At 35.8% G+C, this 16,226-nt stretch overlaps 1 protein-coding gene across 1 annotated transcript in view; it reads left to right on the plus strand.

Moving 5' to 3' along the window:
* Positions 1-342: 342 nt before the first annotated feature.
* Positions 343-16,226, plus strand: part of trh (PAS domain-containing protein trachealess) — a 176,900-nt gene continuing 161,016 nt past the window's right edge. Inside the window, exon 1 of the mRNA XM_090180677.1 lies at positions 343-659. Within this exon, the coding sequence (XP_090036803.1) occupies positions 583-659 (77 nt within the window). The 5' untranslated portion in view covers positions 343-582. The remainder of the gene's footprint in view (positions 660-16,226) is intronic.

Genomic DNA, 16,226 nt, shown 5'->3' on the forward strand with positions numbered 1-16,226 from the left:
GCAGGCAGAGGAGGGGAGGAGGGACCCGGCCGTGGAAGAGCCCTCCACGTGATCGACAGGAAAGGTCCTCGGCGAAAACGCGACTCGAATCGTCGTCTCAACTCGTTGAGTCGCTTGTCGTCCTTCGGCGCGGGTAAGCTGCCTTCCTCGCGCGGCGTCGTGAGCTGATATCGCGGCGTCTACACGAACTACAGTCCCCCTCTAGCGGCGAACGCGGAAATTACGAAGAAAAATCGCGGGAAAAAAGGGGAGAGGAAAAAGTCGTCGGCTCCGTCCGTCCCAGCCCGAAGAGCGGATTACGAAAGACGCCGCCGAAGGGAGGAATTCGCCGGCGAACTTTGACGCGGCAAATCGGCAAGAGGTCGCGTCTCCGTCGCCGGTCTCATCGTGGCGGATCCCGGCTTCCTTCACCGGCTGCAGCGGCCTTTCGTCGGGGGAGCGAGCAGCCTGGCGCGCCACCACGTCGCCTCGCACCACCAGCGCGTGCCTCCGCCCTGCCCCGTCGTGCCCCTCACCCATCCGCCGCTATGTCAGTGCTGCTATAACCCGGCCGAAGCCGCCGCCGCGGCCGCCGCCTGCGCCATGCAACCGGTGGAAGGCTACGGGGCGCTGCCCATGGACCTTCACGTCTCGCCGCAGGGATACCATCCCTATTACAGGTAAGATACCATCTCTTTCGTCCGGACAAGCTTATACGGCCCTTATCTCCAGTCTCTTCGCGGACGGAGAACCTGCCCTCTCCGCAACTTGTTGGTTCCACGATCCGCTCAATTAATCAACTTTCTCGCGGCTGTTGCCGGTCGAACAGCGTCTGTTGGGGGTATATAGTTGCTCTAGTATACGGGATGAGATTATTAACGTTTTTAGCGGGCCGGGAAATCGTTTCCACCCGTATTTCATCGCTAGGAATAACACCTATGCCTTAAATTGAATCGCGCAGTGATTCCGGCTATGTGGTCTTCGTTATCTACCAAAAAATAAATCATTATATTTTTAACAGGGATGCGAGGGAAGTGTTTAGAATAGAATAGAATAGAATAGAAATATTGTTTATTGTGCAATACAACATACAAAAAATTGTACTTTTCATAGTATCACACATCGTTAAATTACATTATTTTAATACAGATTACTTAAATATTATTACTTATTACTAAGCCTCGTCACTATTTTATTCTATACATTATTTACACGTGGTTAGTTATAAAAACGACGATGATGGAATGTAAATCGAAAGTTGTTTAAGATACATCAGAAAACATCGGTGGGTTTGTTTGGAAACAAAATTTTTATAATTGAAGAATTGAACTTTAATTTATTTAGATCTAAAAATAGTGGTATTTTTGCGAAAATCGTCTTAATCTTGAAATTGAAATACCGCGAGGAAACAAGAACTTTAATTAAGCTCAAAAATAACTTTAGTTTTTATCAGTTATTCAAAATTAGGATATTATAATATATAGACTCCTATACTTTGGAGCTAAAAATAAATAATTGGAAATCTAGCTTATTTCCTAATATTATAAACCTATAAATTTGTACCTTAAAATTGTTAATAATCTTATTTAATAAACCGTTTTATTAACTTGATCGTGTAATGCAATTAATTTTCATTTCAAAATATTTATACCTAATAATAATAATAACAATAAATAATAAACTAAATTTTTGTCTTGCTGTAACTATTTGTCAATAAATATATTTTACCTAATAATAATAATAATAATCAGCTAGGCTAATACCTAAGTTTATTACTCGAAGATCTATTTGATCCGAGTTTCGCGTTGCTCGAAGACCTATCGGTACGAGTTATTAGTAAGTTTTTAATTTTCTTCAAATTTGTTTAGGATTTAGCTATATTATCCCTTTTAATTATGGACTTATCTACTTTTTCGCGTATTTTATCATAATACCTAAGGCACCACCTTAGGCCTAAGTCATCAAGCGACTTTTGAAGCCATAAATTCAGGTGGCCGGGTTACAATTCGTAGGAGGGGGTGGCTATTACCGTTAGCCTCAACAAGTTTTTATGGAAGGGGAAACCGAAGAGCTCGGGAGAAAACCCCTTAAACCAGTGGGGAGAGAACTTGCAAACGCAATGCGGAAGGAGTTGTTCCGAGTTTTCACCTTAACTATAATGCTATGAAATACTGCATAATTTTAACTAATTAGGTTCGTCTTAATTATATTATTGGAAATACCACATTACTTCGTCCTAAATTCACTTATTAATTAATTAATTATTTTGTAACTTTTATTTATCTGATAAATTATGTTGATCATCTTTTAAATTTCCGTTTTTTTTTGCCGATGAATTGAATAAGTTCTACGAAATACTAAAAAAAAACAAATACTAAAGAATAGTTGGGGGCGATTTCTATTGGTGCTAATGAAATACGTCTTTAGAGGGTTTGGGAGTACCGCTCTCGCATACCAATGCACCCTCCAGTTATTTTCCTTCCAGGCCAATTCATCTCCTAGTATGCTCAGGGAGCATAAATCCTGGAAATTGGCTTAGCAGTGCTTGATTTCAACCCCAGCTCCAACTGCTCCTGATTACTTTCGGGATTTTTTTTGCTAGTAACTAATTCTTCGTTTTGGCCGATGAACCGCGCTGAAGAAAAAAATTAGTCTTTCGCAAATAGCAAAATAAAACCGAGGTTACATCCGTATAATCGCGTTAGATCCATTATTTAAGCTCGGGATTTTTATCGTCCAATTAGGCTGAGTTTATCCTTTTTAATACTCTACGTGCGTAACTCTTCCGATAGATGGCCTCTCGTTCGCCATCATATTGCAACCGAAACTCACGACATAATTTACTAGTACAAACTGGTTGGCCTCCTTCGCAACTTGCTCGTACCGCGGCTATTTCGAAGGAAATTGGCTAATTTAAGCGTGGTCACGTTCGCAACATTTAGCTTCTTTTCAAATTAAAGATTTTTCTATCGAGAGTTCAAAGTTAATAAATTTTTTTAATAGTTAATCGTAACTCTGATTCGGATCAAATGTTTTGAAATTGTAATTTAGGTTGCGCCATCAATTTATCCTTAGGCATAATATTTATATATAATCAGTGCTTCCACTTGTAGGGAATTTCTCCCTTTGTAGGGAATTTTCAACTTTAAAAATTAGAAAAGGGATTTTTATTTGAAAAAAGGGAAAAAATGGGATTTTCCTATTGTTCTGGAAAACAATGTAAGGCTATTTTTAACAATAGGTACTTTCCGTTTTTTTTTTGGTTTATTATTGGTCAAGGATTGCAATAATGTAAAAAGGTTTTAATCGCAATTTATTATTTAGAAAGATATGATAAATATAAAATTGTTACTTGCCAGCAATTTTTACCTCGGGAAATACGACATATTTCGAGATTTTTGTACTTGTTGGATGAGGTAAGACTGATGACGAATTAGATTTAAAGACAAGATATTACTAAATTTTTAAAACGTGTGCAAACCGAAAATGTGTTTTTTTACGGCGAATTCAATTCACTAGATGCTAGGGTTATTAGGTGAACAATATTATATTTAACTCATATTATGTTAGAAATCAATAGGGAAATTTTGAGGGAATTTCTAACATCAAAAAGGGAAAAAAAGGGATTTTTTTTTGGTTACCTAATATAGAAAAAGGGAATTTCCAATTTACCAGAGTGGAAGCACTGTATTTAATAAAAATTAATAATGTTTCCATTTAAGTTTTTAAATTAATCGTGAAATTTTAAAGACTAGAAAAAAAAGGTTATGTTTGCACGTTTTGGTATAGTAACGTCCAATTATTGGTCTTGGGTATTCGAGGCTTTTTTGAATAATAGCGAGGAAAAAATAAAAATAGATATATGTAAAAATTTGCTATTGGAAATGCCACACTCGTTTTCCGAAAATAAATAGTTGATTCGAGTGGAAAAATTATCGTATAATGCCATAGGCTAAAATAAACCTCACGTTTTTTATTGATTTTCCAACCGAAGGGGTTTATCGAAATAAATGATTCCCAAAGGGCGTAATGGGTAGTCTCTCAAATGCAAATGTTCGCCGTGGAAACCTATCCATATTTCACGAAAGATTTTTAGATGGAAACCAAAATAAACTCAATAATCTATACATAATTTCGTACCGTTTCTTTTTTTTATAAGAGGTACAGTGTATAGGTAGTACGCGAAAAAAAGTTATAACTATGCGTGACATCACTGTAAACCTAAAATTGTACGTTCTATATCTAATGCTCAAGTGACGTCACAGTAATAGTTGACCAATCGAGCGTAGGTAGCGAAAATTTCTTAAAAGTAACCAAATTATACCAATTTCCAATTGGGTAGCCACTTTGAAAAAAAATTTACACAATGCAGATTTCCGATTTTTATATATTTCCGATATTTTTAGATTTCCAGAATTATCAAAAATATTTCCGTTTATTTCTTTAGATTTACAATATTTCTTTGGATTTCTCTATATTTCTAATATTTTTTCTAGATTTCTAGAAATATAGTAAATATTTCGGTTTATTTCTCCGGGATTTCCAATATTTATTCTAGATTTCCAATATTTATTCTAGATTTCCCATATTTATTCTAGATTTCCAATATTTATTCTAAATTTCCAATATGTATTCTAGATTTACAATATTTCTCTAGATTTCCAATATGTATTCTGGATTTCCAATATTTCTCCTGGATTACCATTATTTCCGATATTTCTTGTGGATTGAAATAATAATTATTTCGATTTCTCACCGTTTGTACATTAGATTCCTTAAGTGGTTACCCCCTCGACAATTACTCAAAATATATTTTATAGTATCAAGGTGGTCTACAAATACTTTTATAGTTTCACGGTTATTGAAACAAAATGGTTTCAACTACTTTTTGACGGTTATATTTAAGTGAAATATTATCTAAATTATCACCAACATTTATCCATGTAAATAAATTACATGAAACATTTGAAGATTATTTTCTATCGAGTTTAAAGATGGTACAGAAAAGGTCTTCGCCCGTGGCGCAAAGTTCCCCAACAAAGAATAAACAGGTTTACAATGCAGGCAGAAAGGGAAAGTTAATTTTCTTCGTGACGGGCCAATCCTGCCGCAACCATTAAGGGTTTTTTTTGTTTACGTACCTCGTCATTGGGGCGCTCTACAACGTGTCTTCCCCTTTAAAAAACAAGTTCCGGAAATCTTATAGTCGTTAAACGCGGCGAGCGTAGGTGATCGGTGTTACTTTTGCCTCGTGATTTGGAATTTTGGCCGTAGATGCTGTTTGTAATCAAAGACGCCATTGACGCCATTTCTTCGGTAGGTGGATATATTGATTTGACTCTTATAGTTCTTCTCTTGTACCCAAAATTGAACCCTGTCTGTTAAGAAGAATTAGGTAGAACCTAACTTTATCAGGTATTTAGTTTTATTTCTACCGTTTGCTCGGGTATAAGTTGAAACTTCGAGGAACAACAAAATATGAATCCAATGAGGTAGAATAGAGATCCAAATTAATCCGCCTTCCAGGACCTACCATTTCGCGGGACAGTATTGGTTGAGTTGGAGAGTTAGGGCTAGTAAATGAACTTAATCAAATCGCGTTGGCGCCATCTATCGTGTTATTGAAAAACTAAACCTTAATATATTTTGCAAAAGTGTCTGCTTATAGAAACAGATGGCGCCAACACGATTGGATAAAGTTGAAACTTAAGCCTAATTTTCCTACTCAAATAAAACATCTCCTGCAACCAGATTTGTTTGTATCACTAGTTCAGATTCTACCTCATTGTATGATGTCTTAGATGCTAAGGTAGACGTTTCTTGGCAATCGTTTGATAATTGTATTCGCCCAAATAATTGTACCATCGTTTAATTTTTGAAGGCTGGTACGAAAACGTGTCGCGAGAACGATAGTAGAGATAGCCTGGCGTCGAGCGGACGTGACTGAGAGATGTCCGTTTTCGGTCGGGAGATGGGCGGCCGAGAAATGGAAGTATCATTTGGGGTTTTTGGCCGCGACCTTTATGCTGATCACGAGCTGATGTATCTAACGAGTTCTAAAAGATAAAAGGCGAGAACGGCGGGAGGAGGAAGATTTGAACGCTCCGATGGCGTAGAAATCTTTTATAGGTGCGGAAGGAACCTCGGCTCTCATCGGGTCCGGCGCGTGATCCATCGAAAGACACGTTCGTCGGATTCTTCGTCGCGCGCTCTTCGGTGGTGGCGTTCAGGCGGGGATAGAGAACGAGCGGGGTCAGACTTCGAGAGATGGTCTCGGAATTGGAAAGAAGCTTACGCGGCTGCCGACGAAGGATTCGTGTCGCTTCCCTCGATAGTGATGGCTAGGAAAGGGTATAGACGTTAGTCAATTGGCGGTCTGCACGACGTGCTATATCGGTCCAGTCCTAGCGGGCACGCGTTTAAGGGACGACCACGCGCGTCCCAGTCGAGACAAAGCCGACCAAGGTTCTCCTCTCACGTGACGTCTCGATCTTTTTTCCATTCGCGCTCTTCGATTCGCGGATGTACCACGTTCCGGATGGCACCCGAAGTCCGCGTTGCTTTCGTGGTACGGACTTAGAAATTGAGGTTTCAAAGGTTGGTTTTAAGAGTTTCTCTATAGTGGTTTGTCCCGTTCAGAGCATGTTTCTTTACAGTCTAACATTTGCATGATGTCCGATGTAGGTTTCTTACCTCCTCGTTAGTTTGATATTATCGGTGGCCTGTTCCTTTACAGTCTATAACATTTGCATGATGTCCGTTGTAAGTTTCTTACCTCCTCGTTAGTTTGATATTCTCGGTGGCCTGATCAATATGCGCATCGCTAAATGAACTATTTTAGTGTCTGAAATGTACGTTTTATAAGACCCGCATCAGTTGAATCGCTTTTATTTTATCATTTTTGCACGTAGTAGTTTCTAATTAGAACGGCCTTTGTATAACTCGATAGAGTAACAATGAAAGTGTCAATGCTGCTTTGGTATTTATACCACGAAATACATCCGTTTCGTTTAATGTTCTGTATAGTTTTTTCTTTTATCCCGCTAAACTTACTGATGTTTTATCGTCATTAACTAATGAAAAGATCCTAATGACGCTGAGGTAGTGTACCTCTGTTTCCGCTTGTCAGTTGTACCGCTGGTCGTCGCGTCGCCATTGTGGTATGACCCATTTGCGCAATGAATGGAAATGCATTTGAGAGAAGACGTCGCCCTTTTCGGAACTGCCCACATTATATTGATCGGACGCTTTCGCTATTTCGAACCTCGATTTGGACCAATGGTCACTTAATTCTCGGTCGAGCCTCGTCCCGTATTACCTCATGACTCTTTTCTTGTTTTGGTGACACTTGCTCTCCATTAAGCAATGCTTAAAACGTACCCCTAATGACATTCTTCGAAACTGGAAAGCGTATAAAAATAACGCGTTGTTTGATTTCAATTCGATTTCGAAATGACCTTTTTTTGCATTTTAAATGCACCTTTTATTTATAAGACAGTTAAAACACACGTCTTCATTTCCATTTAATTAATAAAACCGTTAACGATTTAAAATGTATTTAAACATTTCGTAGCCAAAAACCTTAATATATTTTTTAATATATTAATCGAGTATTTTAATTTAACGCGAAATAAAAATTTACTGGAACTAATAAGTTTCTCAAGATTCGGGCTAATTAAAAGCAATCAAAAAACCTTTTTACCATTTTGTTGCAGATATGCTAATTATTCCCAAATAGTTAATAGTATATTTAATTATTTAAAATATGTATTCGTTGTCAAACTTTGAGGTTAAAAAAATCAAATAATAATTCAATTAAAATTCTTTATTTCCTGCAAAATAACATGCTTTCACACTTTTTATACATTATAATTAATTAAATACATAATAAATTTTTATATTCATAAACCTTTTGTGTTTTTTTTTAAATCTTCATTTATTATTGTACATAACGTATGTTTTTATCTGAGCACACGAAGATGGAAAACATCTTAGAAGTAAAATATTATATATTTTGCATTTAAAAGTTACTTAAAATCTTATAAAAATTTACATACATACATTTTAAAGTAGAGTTGTAAGTTTAAAAAGTATTTTTACGAAAGAAAGACAAAAAAGGGTTTTAAGGTATTATTCGCGAATTTAAATATCGCGGCATTTTAACCTCATTTTTTCGAATCCAAAAGTAAAACTAAAACTCTTGAATAGGCCTAGTCTAGAATTAAAACCCTTAAAAAGTAATACAAGTTTCCATTTATTTTTCCGATTTGCGGAATATTTTCCGGAAATTTTTCTTCATTTCGTTTTTCTGGAAAATTAACAACTCTATTTTAAACTTTAGACGTTTTGTATATTTTACTTTTAAAGGTTTAGTAAGAAAAAAATAAAGTTAGAATAGCACGGTTACTTATAATAATAATAATAATAATAATAATAATAATAATAATAATAATAATAATAATAATAATATTTACAAACATTAAATCGAATATCGTCCTTTATTTTATAAAATAATTATTATATCATTCTTTGGGTGATAAACTATTTGAGAGAATATTTTTTGTAGGGATAATTATTTCGAGCCAACAGCGAACGTCCCTCCCAATTAAATCCATTAAGAAAAAAAATTATCTAAATTTCCTTGACGCTTTGATTTATATATGATTATCCGCCTTATTGAGAGTCTTTCCATCCAATTTCCTAGATAAATTCTTTCCCAAGCTTCGAGATAATCAGCCGTATTCGGATTGGGGGAATAATTCGTTCGTAGCGGATTCACTGTTGGCAAAATACCTCCGTCTAGCTCGACCGGGCCGGCGCGGTCCAGGGCGCCGAACAAAGACCCGCGAAAGCAGGTGAAGAGTCCGCGTGAGGTGCCCCTACCTTTTTTTCGGCTCCCTGGCTGCGCTAAACGTTGCCTATCAAGAAGGAATCCAGGAGCAAAATGCTGGTTGAGGGAAGAAATGTCATTTATCATTATTCTTTGCCATCCTGTATGGATGGAATATCATTAAGAGGGCCGTGTTTTCTCTACCGTTTTATTTGGCGACTGGATGCTTTTTTAATTCACCTGGTCTCTTTATATTCTGTGTCTATATATCAGTTATTTTTATGTTGTATTTCTTATAGCGTGTGATTTAAAGCGTGATACAACTTTCACTAATGAAGAATATTAAACTGGTCTTTCTTTAAACCGTTTTAGCGGTGTCATTTTTAATTTGAAACCATTTTTCACTCAAAGGTAATTTTAGAAAAGTACACGATGTTTTTCTTACTAAACCGTTTCTATATGGATGTTCTATAGTACTGTTGCCAAAATGGTAACCTTTTCTAAAGACGTTCTCTAAAACTGCAATCAAAATTCTAATTTTTTCTATGTTCTATAATGGTTCTTTAGTACGGTAAACAAGACTATAACCTTTTGTATAGACGTTCTATATAGGACTGTAAACCAAAATCTAACCTTTTCTATAGACGTTCTATAGGACTGTAAACAAAAATTTAACCTTTTTCTATAAAGGTTCTTTAGAACTGTAAACAAAATTATAACATTTTCTATAGTTCTTTAGAACTGTAAAAAAAAATTTTTAACCTTTTTCTATAAAGGTTCTTTAGACGTTCTATAGAACTGTAATAAAAATTAAAGTGCTTTGGAACTGTAATAAAAATTAATACCTTTTCTATAAAAGCTCTATAGCACGGTAATCAAAACTAACCTTTTCTATGGAACTGGAAACAAATTTCTGACCTTTTCTATAGACGTTCCATAGAACTGTAATCAAAATTATGTTCTGTAATTTCAAACACAGAAATATAGAGATATTTTGCTATAGATTTTTGCTTAAAATTTTCTTTCCAGCTGTACACGAGTTCGTAGAAAGTCAATAGAAAAGTCTTACAACTATCTACGCGTCATTTATGTCCCAGAGTTTTTGAAGCGTTAGAAATCTTTAAAACTAATGATAAACGAAGCGTTATATATCTCATTCGTGAGCGGATTTGCCGGCGAGTTTTCGAGCACGAACGCGAGGCCTTGGCGGTCGGCGCGTGCAGCTATTCTTTCCCGCCTAATCAGTGTCGTTCACGTACCGATGGTTTTTTTTGGTACGTGATTCAAGTTTTGTTTACCGCGTACGCGTTGCTCTTCGTCATATTGATAAGCCGGTTAAAAAGTCAAAGGCGCGAAAATATCCCGCGTATGAGCCTTACGTGAGCTCACTGCCAAATCACGAGAAGTTTATAAGCGCTCAATTGGCGAGTTGGCCCTTTCTTTTTTGGGGGGATTTCGCTGCCACTAATGAAGCTGATGAATTCGGAGCTGTGGGGTCCTACAAAATGGACGCCCGTAGTTGAATTAGACGGAATACTAATATTTTTAGTGTTGTTAATTTTCCGGGAAAAAAAATGCGGAAAATTTTCCGCAAATCGGAAAAACAAAATTGAAACATAAATTACTTTTAAGGGTTTTTTTTTTACTTTTTATAGATATAAAATGTCTAATATCAGTAAACATACTACAAAACATTAATAGCGTTACATTGTTAATCAGTTTAAACTAGTCTAGAGGTTTAGTTTTACTTTCAGATTCGACAAAATGAGGCGAAAATGCTGCTTTATTTAAATTTTCAAACAATATATTAGACTAATCATGGAATTAAAACCTTTTTTTATTTTTTTCGGAAAAATACGGAAAATTTTCCGGAAAAAAGGCCTAGGTCATTTTCCGGAAAATTTTCCGACTTACAACACTAGATATTTTCATGACATAATAGTAGCGTTGCGCGATTAGTGGTCATCGTGTATCAATTTTTTTTTCATCGACTATTCGAGTCGAGTAATATTGTAGTCGAGTCGAGTAATCGAGTATTTGATTAAAGGGAAACTTTCTCTTATTCGAGTTGAGTAACTAAAAAACCTCGAGTAATATTTTTAACGAGTCGGGTTATCGAGTAATTGATTAGGATCTAATTTTATTCGAGTAATTATGAAATTAAATTTAAAGGGAATATAAAGTAACTTTCAATGCTGAAAAATATTCCTTTAATTTAAATGAACCACAGTTTCTACAACATTGTAGGTACCGTTTATTTCCCCCAAAAAAGGTGTAAAAACCCCTCTTTGAACTTTGAAGCAACGAGGATAGAAAAAATAAATACTGAACGAGTTTAGAGAGCAGCTTATTCTAATACCCGAATATGCAATTTTTTGGTACTCGGTAATCGAAAAGTATTCTACAATTACATTTCAAGGTCGAGTTCGAGTACTCGCACAGCCCTACATAATATACGTGCTTTGAGGAGTATGGGGGGGGGGGGCAGGCTAATTTTTAATGATAGGCGTCACTAGCATTGCAAAGGGTGGTTTTTCCAGTAACACTTTTAGACTAAATCTATCTTTTTTTAATGTAATTAGTGTAGGAAGACTTAAGGGGTTTGTTTGGCGGTTGAGGCCAACCGTTTGCGTCATTAATATCAAGTTGATCTGTTTACTCCAAGCTAAAGCTACCTACGGGTATCGTGGGAAGTATGTATTAATCCTGGTTAATACATTTATTTATCTGACGTTTAAATTTAGTTTTAAAAGGTTTTAGATCGAAAAAGTTAGATTCTGTCTGATCGTAGTCTGGTGTAATTCGAATCCTAGACTAGTGTAATGGAAAATCCAAAGCTGTCCCAAAACACATTTCACCACTTTTGTCATATTTACGTGTTTTACAATCAATAACGTTATAGCATATATGCATGAAAACGCTTGGAAAACCTCAACGTTTAAAATCTACTTAAAGAAATCGTCTTTCTCAAGTGTTCCACAGAATGAAAGGGAAATTTTTGGACGCCCGACGTAGTATCCCATGGTACCCCCAACGACCTTGCCCATCTCTCTTTCAATATAAGCCCATATTTTATTTTTGAACTTAGAATATTATAATATATATTTTTGCGCAATTAAAATGGTACGACTATAAAAGATCGTTACAAAGACTGAATCTATAGAATGGTGTAAGACTGAATCTATAGAATGGTGTAAGACTGAATCTATAGAATGGTGTAAGACTGAATCTATAGAATGGTGTAAGACTGAATCTATAGAATGGTGTAAGACTGAATCTATAGAATGGTGTAAGACTGAATCTATAGAATGGTGTAAGACTGAATCTATAGAATGGTGTAAGACTGAATCTATAGAATGGTGTAAGACTGAATCTATAGAATGGTGTAAGACTGAATCTATAGAATGGTGTAAGACTGAATCTAGAATGGTGTAAGACTGAATCTAGAATGGTGTAAGACTGAATCTATAGAATGGTGTAAGACTGAATCTATAGAATGGTGTAAGACTGAATCTATAGAATGGTGTAAGACTGAATCTATAGAATGGTGTAAGACTGAATCTATAGAATGGTGTAAGACTGAATCTATAGAATGGTGTAAGACTGAATCTATAGAATGGTGTAAGACTGAATCTATAGAATGGTGTAAGACTGAATCTATAGAATGGTGTAAGACTGAATCTATAGAATGGTGTAAGACTGAATCTATAAAAGGTGTAAGACTGAATCTATAGAAGGTGTAAGACTGAATCTATAGAATGGTGTAAGACTGAATCTATAGAATGGTGTAAGACTGAATCTATAGAATGGTGTAAGACTGAATCTATAGAATGGTGTAAGACTGAATCTATAGAATGGTGTAAGACTGAATCTATAGAATGGTGTAAGACTGAATCTAGAATGGTGTAAGACTGAATCTATAGAATGCTGGTGTAAGACTGAATCTAGAATGGTGTAAGACTGAATCTATAGAATGCTGGTGTAAGACTGAATCTAGAATGGTGCAAGTCTGAATCTAGAATGGTGTAAGACTGATCCTAGAATGGTTTTAGAGTGGTGTTCGTAAGACTGATCCTAGAATGGTTTTAGAGTGGTGTTCGTAAGACTGATCCTAGAATGGTTTTAGAGTGGTGTAAAGACTAAACTATTCCTTAACTGGATTGATACCTAGTGGTGTACGGCTGATACTTGAAAATATAAATATCACTTTGTATATTTTCAGTTCGAAAAGATTAAGTGTACTAAATCAATAGAAGCTTCTATAAAACTGGCAATTCTCTATCGGAAGTATTAATAACCTGGACGTACAAACTATTCTTTTTCATTCGAATAAAATGTTCGTGATCGAAAAATAAATTTCTTAAACCAATACGAAACTTAATCCTCTAGAAAAGGGATAATATAAAAGATACGCTCTTTTTAGCGAAACTGTAGTATATAATCGGTATAAAACAGATGCTAATCTATGGTCATTTATATTGTATCATAAATAACTTCAATTTATGCCCACATGTTTGCTTAGTCCGTTGGTGCGCGCGGGGTAGGTATTGTAACTCGTTAAACTGTATTTATTGCGGATAGGTATACGGGACGGAGTTATTAGAGTTAGAAATAAAATATTATCGCGAGTTGCTCGAATTCCGCTTAACTGGGATAAGATAAAACCTCGCAATAAAATATAATCGGCCATTACGACAGAGAGCGAGAAGAATTTGCGGCAAAACTAAAGCCGGGGGGTACGACGAACCTGTTTTTCGTGACTGCGTACTTTTAACGCACCGTTAAACGGGTTTTTTTCGTATTCGACCAATTTTTGCCATTTGCTGATTCTTCGTATGGCCTAATGAGACTTGATTAAAATTCGCCTAATTTGAAAATTACATCTTGAAGATTTGGGAGTTGAAATTCCAGTTTCGTTACCTGAGTTTTTACATAAATAAACCCGCCTCCGAGTCGAACCTATAGCTACGCTCAGGTGGGCCTATTTTTTACTATTTCGTAATCTATAAGTCTATTCGCTTTGTCGATTTGATGTAGTTGAATGTGGTGTTTTCGTTGCAACGTTGATTCCTTTTTAAATCTTTCGTGGTGACGAAGACGCGCGTGTTATGGGAGTGTAACCCAATAGCCGTGGCTAATGCGTCAAGAGCTGTCTATTTAACAGCTCATTCCACCCTATAATCATTGTGTCACTCAATTTTGACATTTCTTCGTAACACCACCAACTTTTCCTCATTCACGTTCTAGCCACGTCTTCCCGCACTGGCCATAGCAAGGGCGTTTCTTACTAATTGTGGGTCATAGAACCAACATCTATTTTGTAAAATTTTCATAGACACTTTAATTAATTTTAAACTTTGGAGTACTCTTTCGAAACAAATTAATATTGCTCAATTAGTTTTTTCAGTTCGAGAAATTGGTAAAACTATCGAATTACCGTCCGCTAAGGAGACACTTGATCAATTGGAACATTGAAACTTGAAAGTACTCCTTCGAAACCAATTAATATTGCTCAATTAGTATTTTCAGTTCGAGAAATTCGTAAAACTACCGAATTTTCCTTGAAAAACATTTAAACTTATAGTGCAATTGCTTGCTTTCTTCAAAACTCCCATTAAAGTTTGGGTTTATTCAATTACTTAATCATGTATTAGACAATTATTGAAGTTTCAAATTCACATGATCTATTCCTTATATAAAAAACTTTCACGTTTTATCTTAATGCGCAAAATCACTTGAAGTAAATGTTAATATTTACATTTAACAATATTTGGATGTTTTGTTTTGTACGGAAGAACTGTATCGTTTTGAAAATGCACCCGTCCGGGGGGGGGGGATGACAGTGGGGGGAGGGGTTCACTGTTTGGATCACGTTCTCCCACCTGCCCCGGCCCCTTTTTTTACGGGGGCTTATAAAATTTAACGACTCTCTTAAAAATCGAGATCCTCTTCCCCAGCGAACTTTGGCGAAGCGCACGAATCTGTTAATGGGCTCTGTTCCATTTTACGATTTCCCCCGGGACCCCTATAGATCGTTTATTCGAGACGTTAAAATTTGATTGATTCACGGCAGACCTTACTATAGCTTGTCAATCGACGAATGTTCCAAGTTTTTTTGGCGATTTTAATTTTTGATTTTATAAAATGTGATTCTACTGACCTTGCCTGGTACCAATTTAGGTGTGTATTCTATCTTTGGGTCGCATTTAGTTGGGAATGACTGAAGTACATACGCAATTGAATAAACGGGGCTGTCACGGGTCAAGGAAAAGGTCGGGGAATTAAATAAAATGCCTAGGAAGTCGGGGAAAGGGTGAGGAATTAAAAAAAAACGGTAGGAAGTTAGGGAAAGGTCGAGGAATTTAAAAAAATGCACAGATAGCCAGGGGAAGAGCGGGGAACTTTTAAAAAATACCTTAAAAGTCAGGGAAAGGTCGGAGAATTAAAAAAAATGCCTAAAAAGTCAGGGAAAGTTGGGGGAACAAAACAAATGACTAAAAAGTCAGGGAAAGCCAGGGAATTAATAAAAATGCATAAAAAGTCAGTGAAAGGTCGGGGAATCAAAAGAAATGCCTAAAAAAGTCAGGGAAAGGTCTGGGAATTGAAAAAAAAATGCCTAGAAAGTAAGGTAAAGGTCGGGTAGTTAAAAAAAGCCTAAAAAGTCAGGGAAAGGTCGGGGAATTAAAAATAAATGCCTAAAAAGTAAGGTAAAGGTCGGGTAGTTAAAAAAAGCCTAAAAAATCAGGGAAAGGTCGGGGAATTAAAAAAATGCCTAAAAATCAGGGAGAGGTCGTGGAATTAAAATAAAATGAAAAAAAGTCAGGGAAAGGGCGGGAATCAAAGTAATATGCCTAAAATGTTAGGGAAAGTGCGGGGAATTAAAAAAATGCCTAGATAGTCAGGGAAAGGTCGGGGAATTTTAAGAATTGGTTAAAATGTCAGGTAATTTCATTGTATCTTGAAATATTTTGGAAGGTAATTTTACTATAGTTCTGTGACAAACATTTTTTATAGTAAAATACAAGTTTATTAACTTCTGATAAAAGTAAAATATGAAGTTAAATATTAAGTAATTTTGGCCTTAAATGGTCAGGGTAAACAAGGAAAAGTCAAGTAATTTGAATGAATAAATATTGTGGCAACCTTGATAAACGTGTGCAATTCTACTCAGGGCTCCGAAGTGTTATTTAGCAGATGTTAAGTATTGCTGGTAAATAAAGTTATGGTATAAAATGCGGAAAAACTGTAAATAATATATTTCCTTGAATTATTTATAGTATAATATTTAAAACACTTAAACCTACATTTATGGAAATAAAACCTTTAATATTTAGAACAGACTTGTAGAGTAATGAAAATAAAGTTTAAGATTTTCCGTTTTTTTATTGATTTTCTTAATTTAACATATTGTTTTACA

This window comes from Leiobunum rupestre, chromosome 7, assembly GCF_980474605.1.
Source record: "Leiobunum rupestre chromosome 7, qqLeiRupe1.1.hap1, whole genome shotgun sequence".
NCBI classification, from domain to species: Eukaryota; Metazoa; Arthropoda; class Arachnida; order Opiliones; family Sclerosomatidae; genus Leiobunum; species Leiobunum rupestre.